We start from the raw sequence: 13,852 nt of genomic DNA on the forward strand, positions 1-13,852 counted from the left end.
CAAGGAAATACTCTTACTTGAAAGAGTATTTATTAGACTCTTGAAGTGCTGGGTTTAAGTGTGAAAAATAAGCTGAAAAATAGACTGGGCATTGTGTGTGATTAAGTTCAGGCTTTATTCTTAATTTTGGTATTAAAAGAACAATCATTTATGAAGCTCATACTTGAAGTAATACTAGTCAAAATAACAGCTGGTCCCACAGAATTTCTATGTGGTTTAAAATTTTCTAGAACAGTTCTATTATCAGTTTAACTGTGATCTGTTCTACTTGAGTTGCAGCCTGTCTGAAAGTGTGGATCATCTCAGTTAGAGGGACATTCATTTTGGACGTATTAATATATGAATGTAATATATGTAACATACTAATATATGTTACAAAATATTTTTAATTTGGCATGTTTTTGTTTTACTTCACTACAATGTTTCTTATTTTTGAGTTCTATACTGCCTGAGCTGAGTGGCATATAAAAACGAAAACAGGAGAGGGAGAATAACAGTGTGGTTCAGTTCATAATTAGGGATTAGCTTAGCAGAAGAAGAATTTCAAAGCACTACTGATGGTGTCAAAACTACAGACTGATGAATGCAGACAGCAGAATGAATGGTATCTTGTAGCACTTTCATTCTGTGTTACTTGAAGATTGGCCCAATGGAATATTTTTACTTAGTATTTTTAAGTAGGTTATTAGAACAGTAAAAAGATTCCTCTTTAGTTAGGTATTCCTAGCTATTTACTTGTATTTTGTAAAGGATAGTTTTGTATTATGTGAATGTGTTTGTGTAATTTGAAATGGTACATATGATCAGCTCTGATATGATATTGACAGTGCAGAGATTTAATGAGTAATATCACCAATGGTGAGTTATTCTGTTTTTACTTATGAGTAGAGATGAAAGTAATAAAAAATCTGGTTGTGTGTATATCTATGTGCATAATCATTCTATATCTATGTGCTAAATGAATTTATCATGCACCTTTGACAGTCTTACCTTCTTCCTGCTTACTAATCCATCTCCCTGAGGACCTGCACTAACATTCTGTACTGCCGAGCAGCTTCAATCAGCATTTATTTTTCTCCTTCAGTCAGCTTGCCAGAAAATATTTCTTCTTTTCTTCACTAAATTCCTGTTTAGAGGCCAAATGAGTTTCTGATCTGGACAATTAACGGTATTTTTAGGCAGGCATGACAACATAGATTTAGTGTCTGTTTATTAGGCAACTATTAAACCGGAAATTTTAGTCTGAATTTCTTGGTTTCAAAAAGGATGCTTTTGGCTTTCTCCTCTCAGTAATGCTCAGGGGTTGGATCTTTAAATCTTGACAGTTGTAGCAGAAAATGTATTTTTATTTGCAAATCTAAAACAAGGAGAAGCTTCTGTGTACTGAGAATTCCAAGTTACTAAGGCTTAGGTATCATATGGAAATAATAGCATGTGTTTAAATCGTGGCAATTTCTCCACATAGATGGTCTATGCTAAGCCTGGACCACAGTGGTAATGAGAAGCCTATGATGCATGTGTTTCTGAAGTATCTTCACAGATAAATGTATGGATATTGGTGACCTAACTCATCAGTAGAGGCCACACACAGAATAATAGTGGAAGGAACTAAGGAGTGGAGGAGTTTAGGTTAATGCAGAATTTCCTTAGGTCTCCTAAATGGCTCCAACTGGCACCTTTATTTTTATAGGCAGTCAGGTTATATATATTACAAGAAGGAAGCACTCGTCTAGGAAGGAAAACTGCTTGATTAAAACCATATTCCAACTTTCTTTTTTTTTTTTAAACTGAAAATGTAGAACTTCTACATCCTCTCATACTGCTGTGAACAATTTTTTCCTGCCATTCTTTCTGCCTATGGGAATAAAGGAAGTAAAGTATTTTGAAAGGATCTGACTGCTATAATAGAAAATTTTAAACTAAAATGCAAACCTTGGGCCACATGCTACCTTTTTGGCATATAAACCCTGGGGAGTGCAAAGCTTGCATAATTCAAAGGCAAATCTCAGGGGGAGGGGAGTAGATCAAGAGAAAAGGGTTTGAGTCGGAGCCAGTGGGGGAAGGGAGCTGCAGGAGAAGCAAGGCAAGAGATCCAGTATATCTGCTGGGATATTTGTGCACTGCTCATCCCTGCAGAGACCTTTTCTTCATCTCCTTTTTGTCCTCTAGTCATTTTAGCAGCATTATCAACTCTGATCCTTGTACTTTTGTGTATCTTGCTGAAGGAGGTTATGATTGCAGAGGGAAGTCGCTGTTCAGTTGACAAGCAGTAAATATCACATCTCTTTCTGGCTGAAAATACAGTATTTGCCAGCAGAGGTGTGCTATGCAACTACCTTTTGTTGACTCGTTCTTGAACATCTCATTTTGATCTGTGGAACTCTCGATCACAAGATCTGCTGTGGAAGGGATTTTTTGTTGCCTGTGTGGAAGAGGCAAGGAGTCACAGTAGCACAGATAAATGTCATCCAGCCGTTCTGGAGAGAATTCACAGCACCTTCTTATCACAAATTCTGCTCTCTTTTTGCTATAGCTGCCCAAGAATGGGAAAAAAAAAGAGTAGAATTAGATCTAAGCCGTTCAGACAACCAACTGATCGAGTGATGAAGCGCAATCCATAGTAAATAATTTGTATCTTGAAGTCATTTGTGAGTATTCCATTACTGTCTTGGTCAGAAGAATAAAAATTCCTGTTGTCTCTGGTATGGTGTAACAAAGGATGATTGTGAATCTGGGCTGCACTTGGAGTTCCTAATTAAAAGTTCATTTTTCCACTGATATCCCTATGTAGTTAGCACAGATACTGGATAAGTGTAAAGAAAAGAGATGAAGTTAATAGCGGGAAGGCAAAATGTTACTTGGAGAATACGTCATTGATTTACTACAGGAACCCCTGAACCTCAGGAAGTGAACTGAATTTTTGTACCATGCTTATCAAAAAGCACCTAACCGCATTCTTGAAATTATTTTTAAAATATTATCTGTTATGATCTTTGTAGGCAGAAATTAAGGAAGACTGATGATTTTAAAATTAGCAATAATAGATTGAAAATATGAGAGTATGTCCCATACAGTTAATACCCCAAATACTTTCATTAAGTGTTTTGCTTTTAGCCTTAGATTCAGCTGTTTTATACTTCTTCCTTTGAAGAGAAGTTGCCTTTTTGTTACATGACGGTAGTCTGTTTAACATTAGGAAGCACAGCTTTCTCCATTCTATTGGCACCTATCTTTCTACTCTTGATATTTTATTTCCATATGAACTGAGGAGTTTTAAAAATTGTGAAGAATCAGCTTGGACATGGCATTTGGTATGTTATTTGAATGTGCCACTTCTGATTACATAAAGAGGGGAAGTAATTCTTTTCAGTTTGAAGGCATGTGGCATAAATTATTTTATGGATAACAGCTTTTAAATGTTGCCCCAGATTAATATCTTTGGGTAACTTTTATGCATCTTAGATCTATCTCTTATGAGTCTAATTTTATTTTTAAATATTTATAGATTGAGAGACTTCTGTGCTTTCCAAAATAAGTTAGAAGGATGTTTAGTTTATACGACCCCAGTTTCATGACAGCAGTAGCAGATCTGATAACTTATCCCAGAGAAGGCATTTTTGGCCTCTCTTTTAGCTGTGTTCATGGTGGGAGTTAATAGCGTATTTCAGCTCTAACTCAGCTGGAGAACTCTGACAGCAGTGAATCTTTCACAAAGCATAAACACAATTTGTATTTATAGCATAGTTAACATTTACTAAATAGTCAGGAAAATGATCAGTCTGTTTTTAGCAGGTTGGGCAACAGTCTCTGTTGTGACTGTGATGAGTTTTAAAAAAGCCGGATAAAGTGATTATAAAATGCTGTCACAGAGCAGTAAATTTAGATGTGCTGAATTCAGTAAGTAACAAATTCATGCAGGCAAAATTCAAAGTACTGTAGAAACAATCTTTGAATCATCTCTGGCCAGAAGTGTGTTGCACAGATGGCATGCTTGACATTGTACAGTGCAGTAACAGTGTGAGAAGCCAAATAAATGTTGCAAATTGGTCCAGTTTTAATTGCAAATCTGTATTAAAATATCATTACGTGGAACCAAAATTAAGAAGAATGTATTTAAAGGAAGCATACTGGTTTCATGGCTAAGGAGAAGTGAACTTGTCAGTTGCAACCCAACCCATGTCCCAGTCCCTTCCTGTGAAGGTGCGCAGAGCAGAATCGCGTAGCGAAGATGGGGCCTCCATAGCTGTTGTGGGTGGGCAGTTCCCACCACCAGCTTGTCTGGGCATTGGGATTCTCCCAGGAAAAGATAGAGTAATTTCTTCTGGTAAAAGGAGCATTAAAATTATAGGAGCACTATTCCTGCCACCGATTCTTATCATTTACTTATTAATTCTCTCATCTGAGCTCACACTGTGACCTGTGGTGTTGGAGTAAACAGGCAAAATGAGCATAAACAAGAGTCTACTGCGATATCTGGGAGGTGTGGCACTTCTCTGATTCTGTTCAGCCCGGAATTTGACATGATGAATCAGGATGTTATTGCCCTTTGTCTTAAGTATTGACTACAGCACTCAGAAACAGACGTAAAAGTATTCATCTAGGTTTTGGTCCAAAAAAACATTGACCTGAATGTTCTCTTTTCTCCTTCATTGCAGAATAGATTTGGATTTTATTTGGTCCTTCTGCTTTTTGATCCAACAGGAGAAAGGGTGATATTTTAGAGGATTAAAAAAAATAAGAATTAAACAACTGCTTTGGCTGGAAGTAGTAAAGCCTTTTGGAAGGGGGTAACTCATGTAAATTAGTTCTTCAGCTCTGAGTGCTTTTTTTTTCACCCCTGGATTGAAATTCAAAGGATAGACATTTTCAGTGCAGTCAGTTCCCTCACCTCTTCTTCCTTGACCTGTCTTGTGGACCTATCAGAGCCATAGAGGCCTTGATACCCCCTGGACTTTTTACATTTTCATTCGTGCCTGGCTGGTCAGTCTTAGCTGTCATGTTTGTTGGCCAACAATAAATAAGACAGAGCAATCAAAAAGGTAAACAAAGGGTGGAAAAACATTATGTTCATAGTCCTTGAAAACAGCTTTTTTTAAAGGAAGTCTTTCTAATTTTTAACTTTAGTAACTTTATCTTTTTCTTCCATATGTGGAAAGGATGAGATATACTAGTGTATAATAGCTACAGTTATCATACAGTAAGTTATTTAGCCTTGAATCAAACATACAAGTGAACAGACTACAAAAAATTCTTTTTTTTTTGGTGTGTCATCAGCGTCCTTCAATTATTTGCAGGTTCTTTATGCCGTCCAAAAAATATTTGTATTGACTTGTACAGTCACTGGGCAACCAAAAGTGGTTTTGAGTATTTTTATTGTATTTGCTCATTGCAACCTAGTGTGTCTAGGTCATCTATGTTCCCACTGTGTAGGCAGATGTATTTACTTACCAAACTGTATTATATTTTTAGATATATTTGCACAATAGTTGCTTCTTGAGCGAGAAAGCTTGTAGTCATGCTGAAGGTGCTTTTCCATAAGCAATGTCCAAAAATCAAGTCTCAGTTAAATGCTTTATTTTATTCAATGATAACAAGAAGTTCGTTAGTAGCATTATAAAACTCTGAGATAATATTGTACCCATACCTTGAAAACAGCTAGTTTGATCTTGCAGGTAATAGTTATGACTTAGTTTAAATAAATGTATTTCTTAGCAAAATGAGTTGTTTCTTTTTCACAATTGCTAGAGGATCTGAAAGGGGATAACGGAAGACAGTTTAAAGACCACTAGATGTTGGATTTTTACATCAGTGCATTAACCTCCTTCAGATTGAAATGTTTTATTTTAAGGAACCTTTTTTATTTAATAAATAGAGTTGGCATCAAGCTGAAGAAATTCTGTGGAATGCTAACAGGTTGGAACAGATTGCCTTTTTTTTTCTGAAGGAAAACATTTTATATCAGAAAATTTGGAGTCACTGAGTAGCAGGTAGACTGTGTTAAGGTAGCAAATTTTAAAGATTATGTTTAGCTATTTAGAGGAGTGAATGAGTAATGTCAGAAACTGGTGAAGTTTCAGGGTATTTCACACGGCAATGCCGCTACTTTCTATGTGATAATTATTGATTTTAAATTAAAGCAGTGAGTTGCTCTCTTGAAATATTTAGCTGCCATAGCAAAGGGAGACATGAGACAATTTTGGTTTTGGTACTCAAATAAAATGGAGACTGTTCTATTTTTAAAAACTAGCCCCAGAACTGCTTCAAACTTTGCTTGTACTGAATCCAGTTTTATTTGTGTGTCTTTAAATTCATCTTCACTTTCTTTTCAGATTCTTCACCCTTTTTGTTTAGTCAGTCTCTTTGAAGTACTACCAGACCTGTTTTTCTAGTTCTATTTTTTTTATCTGTTTCTTTCCAGTAGCGAAAGATTTAGGTGTTTTGAATGAGCACATCAGTGCTCCAGACAGAGATACTGTTTGAAATTATCCATGAACCCAGTGCCTCTGAACATTATTGAGTGACATTTGTTTCTGTTGGTTGTGTCTGCTCTGTCTAACTGGTTTCTTTCAGATTGGCAGCTGGGATTACGCTGCAGTAGACAGACAGCTGCGTGAACTGGAGATTGCAGCAAGGCCATGCTGTGCCTCTGTTAAATACGCCTGGAATGTATATATTCAGATTTGAGCAACTTGCATGGCCTTGAGGGGGGATCTATTTGTATTTTCACGACCTGCAATTGCTTCCTGTTTTACTTTAATGACTGCCATCTAATTGTCATACTGGTTTGTCTGGACAAAAAGTAATTTTTCTTTATTGTCACAGAACATTTCTTTATGTACTTTAAGAGCTGGGTTAGTGTCTTTGTTTTTAAAGATGTGGTGGAAGGTATTCTACACAGTGCTCTCTTCCACACATTTCTGTGATGCAAACCGAAGAAAGTGTTATTCATATATTGAATCTCAAATAGCTTTGAGAAAAGAAAAATCCTGCGTAGGGTAACCCCGCCTCCCCCAGGGATCTGTAGTAGTTTGGATTTAATAAATAGCAAGTGGTTAGGCTGGTAACCACCTTCTAAACAGACAACTATGGTATTTTGAGCAGGTGGAAGGAACTGAAATAAGTGAACAAAAGCAAACAAACAAACAAACAACCCACAAAATATGTGTTTCTTGGAAGGAAGCTACAAGGAAAGCAGAAAAAAATGGCTTTCATTTCTACAGTTTTCTGTTGCTTTCTTGTGTTATGAGGCATACTAGTTTTTGTTACACACATCCCTAATGCACTGCAGCAGGGGAGGGTTGTGCGCTGTTTACTTCATACCAACTTGCTTGTGTACTCCAATAATGTCCCCCTCTGCAGGCTGGTGACAGTATTTCTGTCCACGCCTCAGCTCTGAAACCATAAACCTGTGTTACTTGAGCTGAAATAGGAACTGCATTAGTGAGCTGCAACAGGCATCTTTTATGCTCCACTTGGTTAGCAGAAGGTATATCATGAACATTTTGCAGGCATGTTTAATGATACCTAGAGAACTCTATGTAACTCTTGATCTTGCAGTATCTCTTTTTTTAGCCTTTCTTCTCTCCTTGCTCCTTTCTCTCCCCTGTCATTTGTTAGGTTTCAAAGCTATCATAGGCTATTTTCTTTAAAACAGCATGTTAAGCGAATAGTGCAATGATAAAAAACCTGAAGTGATTCAATATAAAAGGGTTGATTCGTGAAGTAGAAATGAGGGAAAGATTTTTCTGGTGTGGTATAAAGAAATTAGGATGCTCATTTTGTTCTTAAAATAGTGGATGCCAGTGTGTGAATTTATGATACTACCATTTGAGTGCTCTATTTTCTTCCTGGGTCAAGTGTAGTGCAATATCCCCAGGGCAGGTGTACCATCAGCAGGCATATACATTGCATGTTTCAGAAAAGCATTTTACCCATTTTTCACAATCTTGATCTAATGGGAATTATTATGGAACAAGGGTAGATGGTACTATGAAGAGCTTCTCTTCTGTAATCTTTAGCCTCTCTTCAGCAATTTTATCTAATTGTTATGAATCATGCTTGTTTTCTGGCTAGTGTTATCTAGACTGTAGTCCGTGAGGAATTTAACTAAGAATCTTACTGTAGGGCTGTAAGTGACTGTCTGGTCAGGAGAGGTTTTCTGATCACTCGGTATCAGAGCTTGATTTTAATCACCATCCCATGGGGAAAGGAGCTAGTCAGTTGAACGCTAAGGCATTCAACTTCACTGTCTGAGGGGAAACTTGTCAAATATTCTGTGTTCTCTGGTTCTGTAAAGCAACATCTGGGTGGAAGGAAAGGGAAAGCAAGTAATCATAATTGCATATTGCTCAAGCCAATAGAAGTCACTGAGGAACATGTGTGTAAACCCTTTTGAATATTGAAAAGTGAGGCAGGAGCGGCAGAAAGCCAAAGTAATTATTTTTCGAAGGGCTATTATTTTCTGGACATAAATACAGAGTAGAAAGATGGAGGATGAACCCAAAACATTTTCTGTCCCTAACACGTACACTGAAAGAATATGTATTACGATGCATGATGTTATTACACCTGGGTTTTCAAATGTTTGGCAATAAAATCTTACAGATTTGAGAAGTAACTGGCAATACTTAGGTGTGGATCTGTAAAGGCAACAGTGACTGGAAGTAGCCTCTTTGTAAAGAACAGTAAGGGTGTAGCTTGTCGTACGTTCAGATTGAGATGTACATTTTTTTTAACATGGGTATGCTGTGCCATTAGACTCCTCAGACAATTTGGTGCTTTCTGTCTGAGCAGGCATGATGAAAGCAACTCTGAGCTAGACTCTTTAAGGGTCTTTAAATCTACAGTTAAATGGTGTATGTCTTGCCTTTTAACTATATGGACCTTCATTTCAGGATTTGAGTTCAAAACTGGAGACCGTTTTTTTATCTGTGACACTCACTGCAGTTCCCCCTCCACCCACCCTCCCTCCCTCATATTTAATTTTATAGTTCTTTCAGACATAAACATGGAAAAAAAGCAATTTTGACTTAGTTTCTGAGTGTTGCTGCAAAGAAAAGTAACAAACATCTGTTTTTACCTTAACTGCATCCATATGTTCAACCTCCCCATCACCCTCCTTCCCAAAAAATTTACAGCCGTATTTGGTGGGTACTGCATACTGTTGAATTAACTTTCTTCACAGTTAGATTAGAGGGTAAGTTCAGAAACTGAAAATATCTATACTAAGCAGTGGCCAAAAGCTACATTACAGCTAAGCCAAGTTTTCAAGTTTTTCACTCTTCCACTTGTAGTTTACTTCCCTATCCCTGTTCTTCCCTTCCCATCCCCCAAGAAAAGAGGAGATGATCCACGAGATTTTCTTAGGAACATGTCACTGTGGTAATCAGATAAATGTTAACTTGTGAAATTTGCTTATGGCTTTCATACTTATAGGTTAATTAACATTCAAAATACCATGCTTATCATACAAGTGTGTGGTCTGAGATGCATGCTGTGTGGATTATTGTAAAGGGCTAGTACCTTGTTTCATTTTATTACTTCTTGTTGTAGCATCTGGAACGATTCTGGCCTTACCAAAGATTTGTTTTTTGTAGAGGATTAGCAGCAAAAGGCTATTTTACTGAGATATTTGAGAAGCAGTGAAAAAAAAAAAGTTGAATGAGATTATCTTTTACTTTGAGGCATGGAGCATGCTTTCGGACATAAAGAGTTTGTGGAACTAAAGATAACTTTCAAACAATGGTTATTCCTCTCTAGTTATATAGTGCCTTTAATAGATGTGAAACTAGTTGTGCAAATTTCTCAAATATTTCTGCCTACAATAACCTAAATGGTTATATGCTCCAGAGGGTTTCAGCAATATGAGAATATGTATATGTCCTTTACCTCTAGAAGAAGCTGGCTGTCTTTTAGTAACACAAACTAACGCTATTAATACATTTTTTGATAAAATTAAGGTATAGGCTGGGTTATAATTTGTTACAAAGTGAGCTGATGATTTTTTTGACTGATTATTTAATTGTATATTCTCAGGTAAATGGTAAGGCTTTTATTCTTCAAATCAGAAATTCATTATTGCTGTGAGAAAAGGATTCCCTCCTAGCTGATTTTCTTTAACAAGTTGAACACAAGTCTGGTGGCTCTGTATTTCTCTTTCTATTGTTATGTAAATAGAGAGAATGGTGATTGATTTTTAGCTCCACCATCTCTTGTTTCTGCTGATAGAGGGAGGTCATCTTTACTTCTGTATGTGATCCTTCTGAGACATCATCAGAACATGCAGTAGACATCAGGATTGACTTTCAGTACAGTATGGGAAGAAGAAGAAATAATTTGGGATTGCTAGTACACTGTCTTGGTCATAATTAAGAAATGTTGAAGCTAAATGAAGAAATCTTACTTTTTTTTTTTTTTCTTGGTAAGTAAAAGGAATGCAGAAGGTTTTTATGCTGAAGTCTAGCCACTATGTCTAGACATAATTGTCAGAGTGTTGTTGCCTTTACTCAAAAGTTTTTTAAAAGTTCTTTGGGCTCTTTGAAGATGTGCAGTAAAGAGGACATACAGATACAATATCTGTGCCTCTATCTACAATTTTTATATTTTATGAAACATTTTAACCTGTGGTAGGATGTGTTCTGAATGTAGATTTTCCCAGTTCTGTTGGCTAGAAGGTAAAGATTGTGTCAGTGGGCCTTTGTAATCATGGAAATGTAGGCTCTCATATTTTTTGGAAAGACCAGATAGAACCAAGTAAGTCTAAAAGACTAGTTTACGCTGGAACTGTAAATCCCAGGCTCAAGCTAGATCATAAACGTGGATGTAGAAAGTGTCTGTTATAGACTGAAAATAGAGAAATTGTGCTCCTTTAAGACAGGCTTTGGCAAAATCATCATCCCATTGGTCAGCGGTTTCACCAGTTCTGACAGAACACTATGTGAAAGTAGGCAGTGACTTTCTGCTTGCAGGTTGAGTAGAGTCTTTTATACTTGTTTTAAATATCCCAGAGGGACTCTCTTCTGCACTGAGGGTGGGTGGGAGACAAATAGGTGTTTTGCTTTATTCTTTAAATGTTGAATGTGGGCAGTTTGGGAATGGAGGTTTCTATATTAATATTAAGTCACTATACAAGGGAGTTAGCAAATCTGAAGCTTATTATCTCCTCATTTTATCTATTCTGTTTTTAGCTCTATCTAAACTAAATGCATGGGAGTTGCATTTCATATTATTTCATTGGCTTTGGATAATATATTGGATAGATATATTTATAGGAAATAAATAGTAGATCCTATAGACTCTGTAGATTTTACCTAAAGATTTTAAGAAGTATAGGATAATTGACATCCAGGACTGTGCATTCTGCTCCTCCTGTGTTCTTCTGGTTCTACCCTCAATGCAATGCAGAATTCCCATTTACTGGTAAAAATATTCCACTCAATCTGCAAGTAAATGTAGGCAAATCTTTTTAATGTGAATGTTTTGAAACTAACAGCTATTTATGGACAGGGTAGAGCTGCTGACCTGTATGCTGTTGCTTTGTTAATGCCTCATGTCTTACGGGACCTCAAATTCTATGCCCGTGTGATTTACTTGATATCTTGAGTCACAGAAATCCAAATTTGAATTTTAATGTAGCATACCTCATCACTAGGAAGGGGACTCTGATGATCTTACTAAGCTTTGGTGTTTCACAAATCCGATATTGCAGTTCTTCAAAAAGCACTCATTGAATCACACCATTTATATGTCAGGTTTCAGCTGCCTTTTTGGTAAATTTTAGTTATTTACCCGTTCTTTGAAGATTAAGGTGCTTCCCAGAGTGGGCAGGAGTGATAGAATCTGCCCACAGAGTAATTCCAACTCCTGCTCTGGTGAGTTCAGATGTTTCAAAAGCCCTGCCAAATGTAATAAGGTCAAGTGTTTTGGGTGGCATGCTTCCTATCAGAGGATGATTATTTCTGATGATCTTATGGCCTTGGGTGCATTCTATTTTTGGTTTTGTTATTTCTGTAACAGGAGATTGTTGTGTGTCCAAGTGATAGTCTTTATTATTATTATTCTCTAAAAATAGTTGTTTGTAAGAGTAAGATCAGTGTACGTGTTATTCCACTCTCTCAAAAATTTTAATGAATGGCTAAAGTAGAACGGGAAATATAAGTGTGAGGAGCCTCAAGATACGTTGAGTGAGGAAAAAGAAGAATGTCTGAGAGAAAAACATGAGTAGCTAGTCATTTTGTGTTTTAGCATTTGAGTGTTCCATTTAAAACACTCTTTGAAGGGCCTGATTTTCAGAACTTGTTTTGAAAGTAGGATTTGCTAATGCCTCACCTTAGGTACTGAGCAGCTCTAGACACTTGAAAATGTAGGGCTCAATGCACCGTGCACAGAGAAACTAAAGTATCTGTTAGTCCACAGCAAATGCAAAGTAATTTTGCTTAGTTTAGCTCACAATGAAAGGGATTTAATCTAAGATGAATGAGTTAAGATTTTTTCGTAGTATTAGCATATTTCTGTGGATAGTATAGGGCTGACAAGAAGTAACTTAGTAATTTTAGCTGCTTGTTTTTATCTTTGAGTTGGTGCACCAGTAGTTGGCCACTTGGAAAGCTAGTTGGATGTGCCTCGGGAAGAGGTATAACTTCACACAATTCAGATTAATTATTTTTAAGAAATTGCTAAGCATGAGATGGTATTTTCATGTGTGTCCTGTGAGCTAAGCGCTAAAGCTGAAGATACAGAGAAACTTTTTTAAAAAATGGTTGCATTATATCTTCACATTCCCCATTAGCTGCGTTTAGTATTAGTCTTGCTGTTGGTAGTTTAATGCATTCTAAAGTCGTTTGCTCTTTTTGAATAAAAATAAGAAAAAAGCTCAATGTAGCGGTTATTGCTGTGAAACTAAGCACACTGAAGTTTAAATAGAAAGTAGAAAGTAGAACACTCTTAATACCTGTAGAAACTTTTAAAAAATTAACTTTTGTTTCTGACTTATTATATAAACAGGATAAGCCAGTGTTAGAAAGAAAAAACGGAGCCAATAAAGCGAGTTTCTGATTATAATAGCTGGTTTCTGTTTAATATCATTGAGCGGGATGAGGTTTTGCAGAGTTTCTCATGGAAACAGCATCCACAGTACTAAAATGATTACCTCATTCTTAGTACCAGTGCCAAGCACTTAGCCCCACAGTGAACACACGGGGTTGATTTTCAACATGAAACAAGCCAGAAGTGTGGAATGACATTTTCAGGTGACAGTTATGGTTCTATTGCCTGTAATTAGCACCTCTTAACATGCAAACCTGCCTGTGCCTTTTCCAGGCTGTTGAAGCTCAAATACGAAGTTTTGGACAGACCCCTTCCCAACTGCTCATAGAACCACATCCTCCAAGAAGTTCTGCCATGCAGGTGGTAAGTACCACGTTAACTCTTCGTGACCTGCAGTTTTATTCACTTCCTTTGCTATCTTTAAGTTACAGAACCAGCCGCTTTGCTTTTCTGTGGTCTGTGGAACTGTGTCATTAAAACCAGCAGAGGAGTTATGTTTCTGTAGGACTGAGCTCGGTATGCAGTGCTTAACTATTATTTTATTTATTGCTGAAAGGATTGTATTGATTTCTAGTACAGACCGTTTTTGTCAGTGTAAGCTAAGAACACTTCATCAGTTGATTTTGTTAATACCATACCTGTACAGGTGAGAGCCAGTCATCATGGAGACAATTTAGTTAATGTTTGGCAGATTCCCCAAGAAGCATGGATTTAGGAGGTGGAACTTCCATGGCTTTTCCCTCAGGCATAGGTTTTCCCCTTAAACCAGGATTACTAGGAATTCATGAGCTGAAACTTAACATAGCAA

The 13,852-nt window shown here is 36.9% G+C and overlaps 1 protein-coding gene across 7 annotated transcripts in view; it reads left to right on the forward strand.

The window, feature by feature from the left end:
- The window catches only part of LRBA (LPS responsive beige-like anchor protein), a 409,424-nt gene that overhangs the window by 349,683 nt on the left and 45,889 nt on the right, over nucleotides 1–13,852 (forward strand). For all 7 annotated transcript variants that reach the window (XM_071807989.1, XM_071807991.1, XM_071807990.1 and 4 more), the window contains one exon: nucleotides 13,318–13,407. In XM_071807989.1, the coding sequence (XP_071664090.1) occupies nucleotides 13,318–13,407 (90 nt within the window). The remainder of the gene's footprint in view (nucleotides 1–13,317; nucleotides 13,408–13,852) is intronic.

This window comes from Patagioenas fasciata, chromosome 4, assembly GCF_037038585.1.
Source record: "Patagioenas fasciata isolate bPatFas1 chromosome 4, bPatFas1.hap1, whole genome shotgun sequence".
NCBI lineage: Eukaryota > Metazoa > Chordata > Aves > Columbiformes > Columbidae > Patagioenas > Patagioenas fasciata.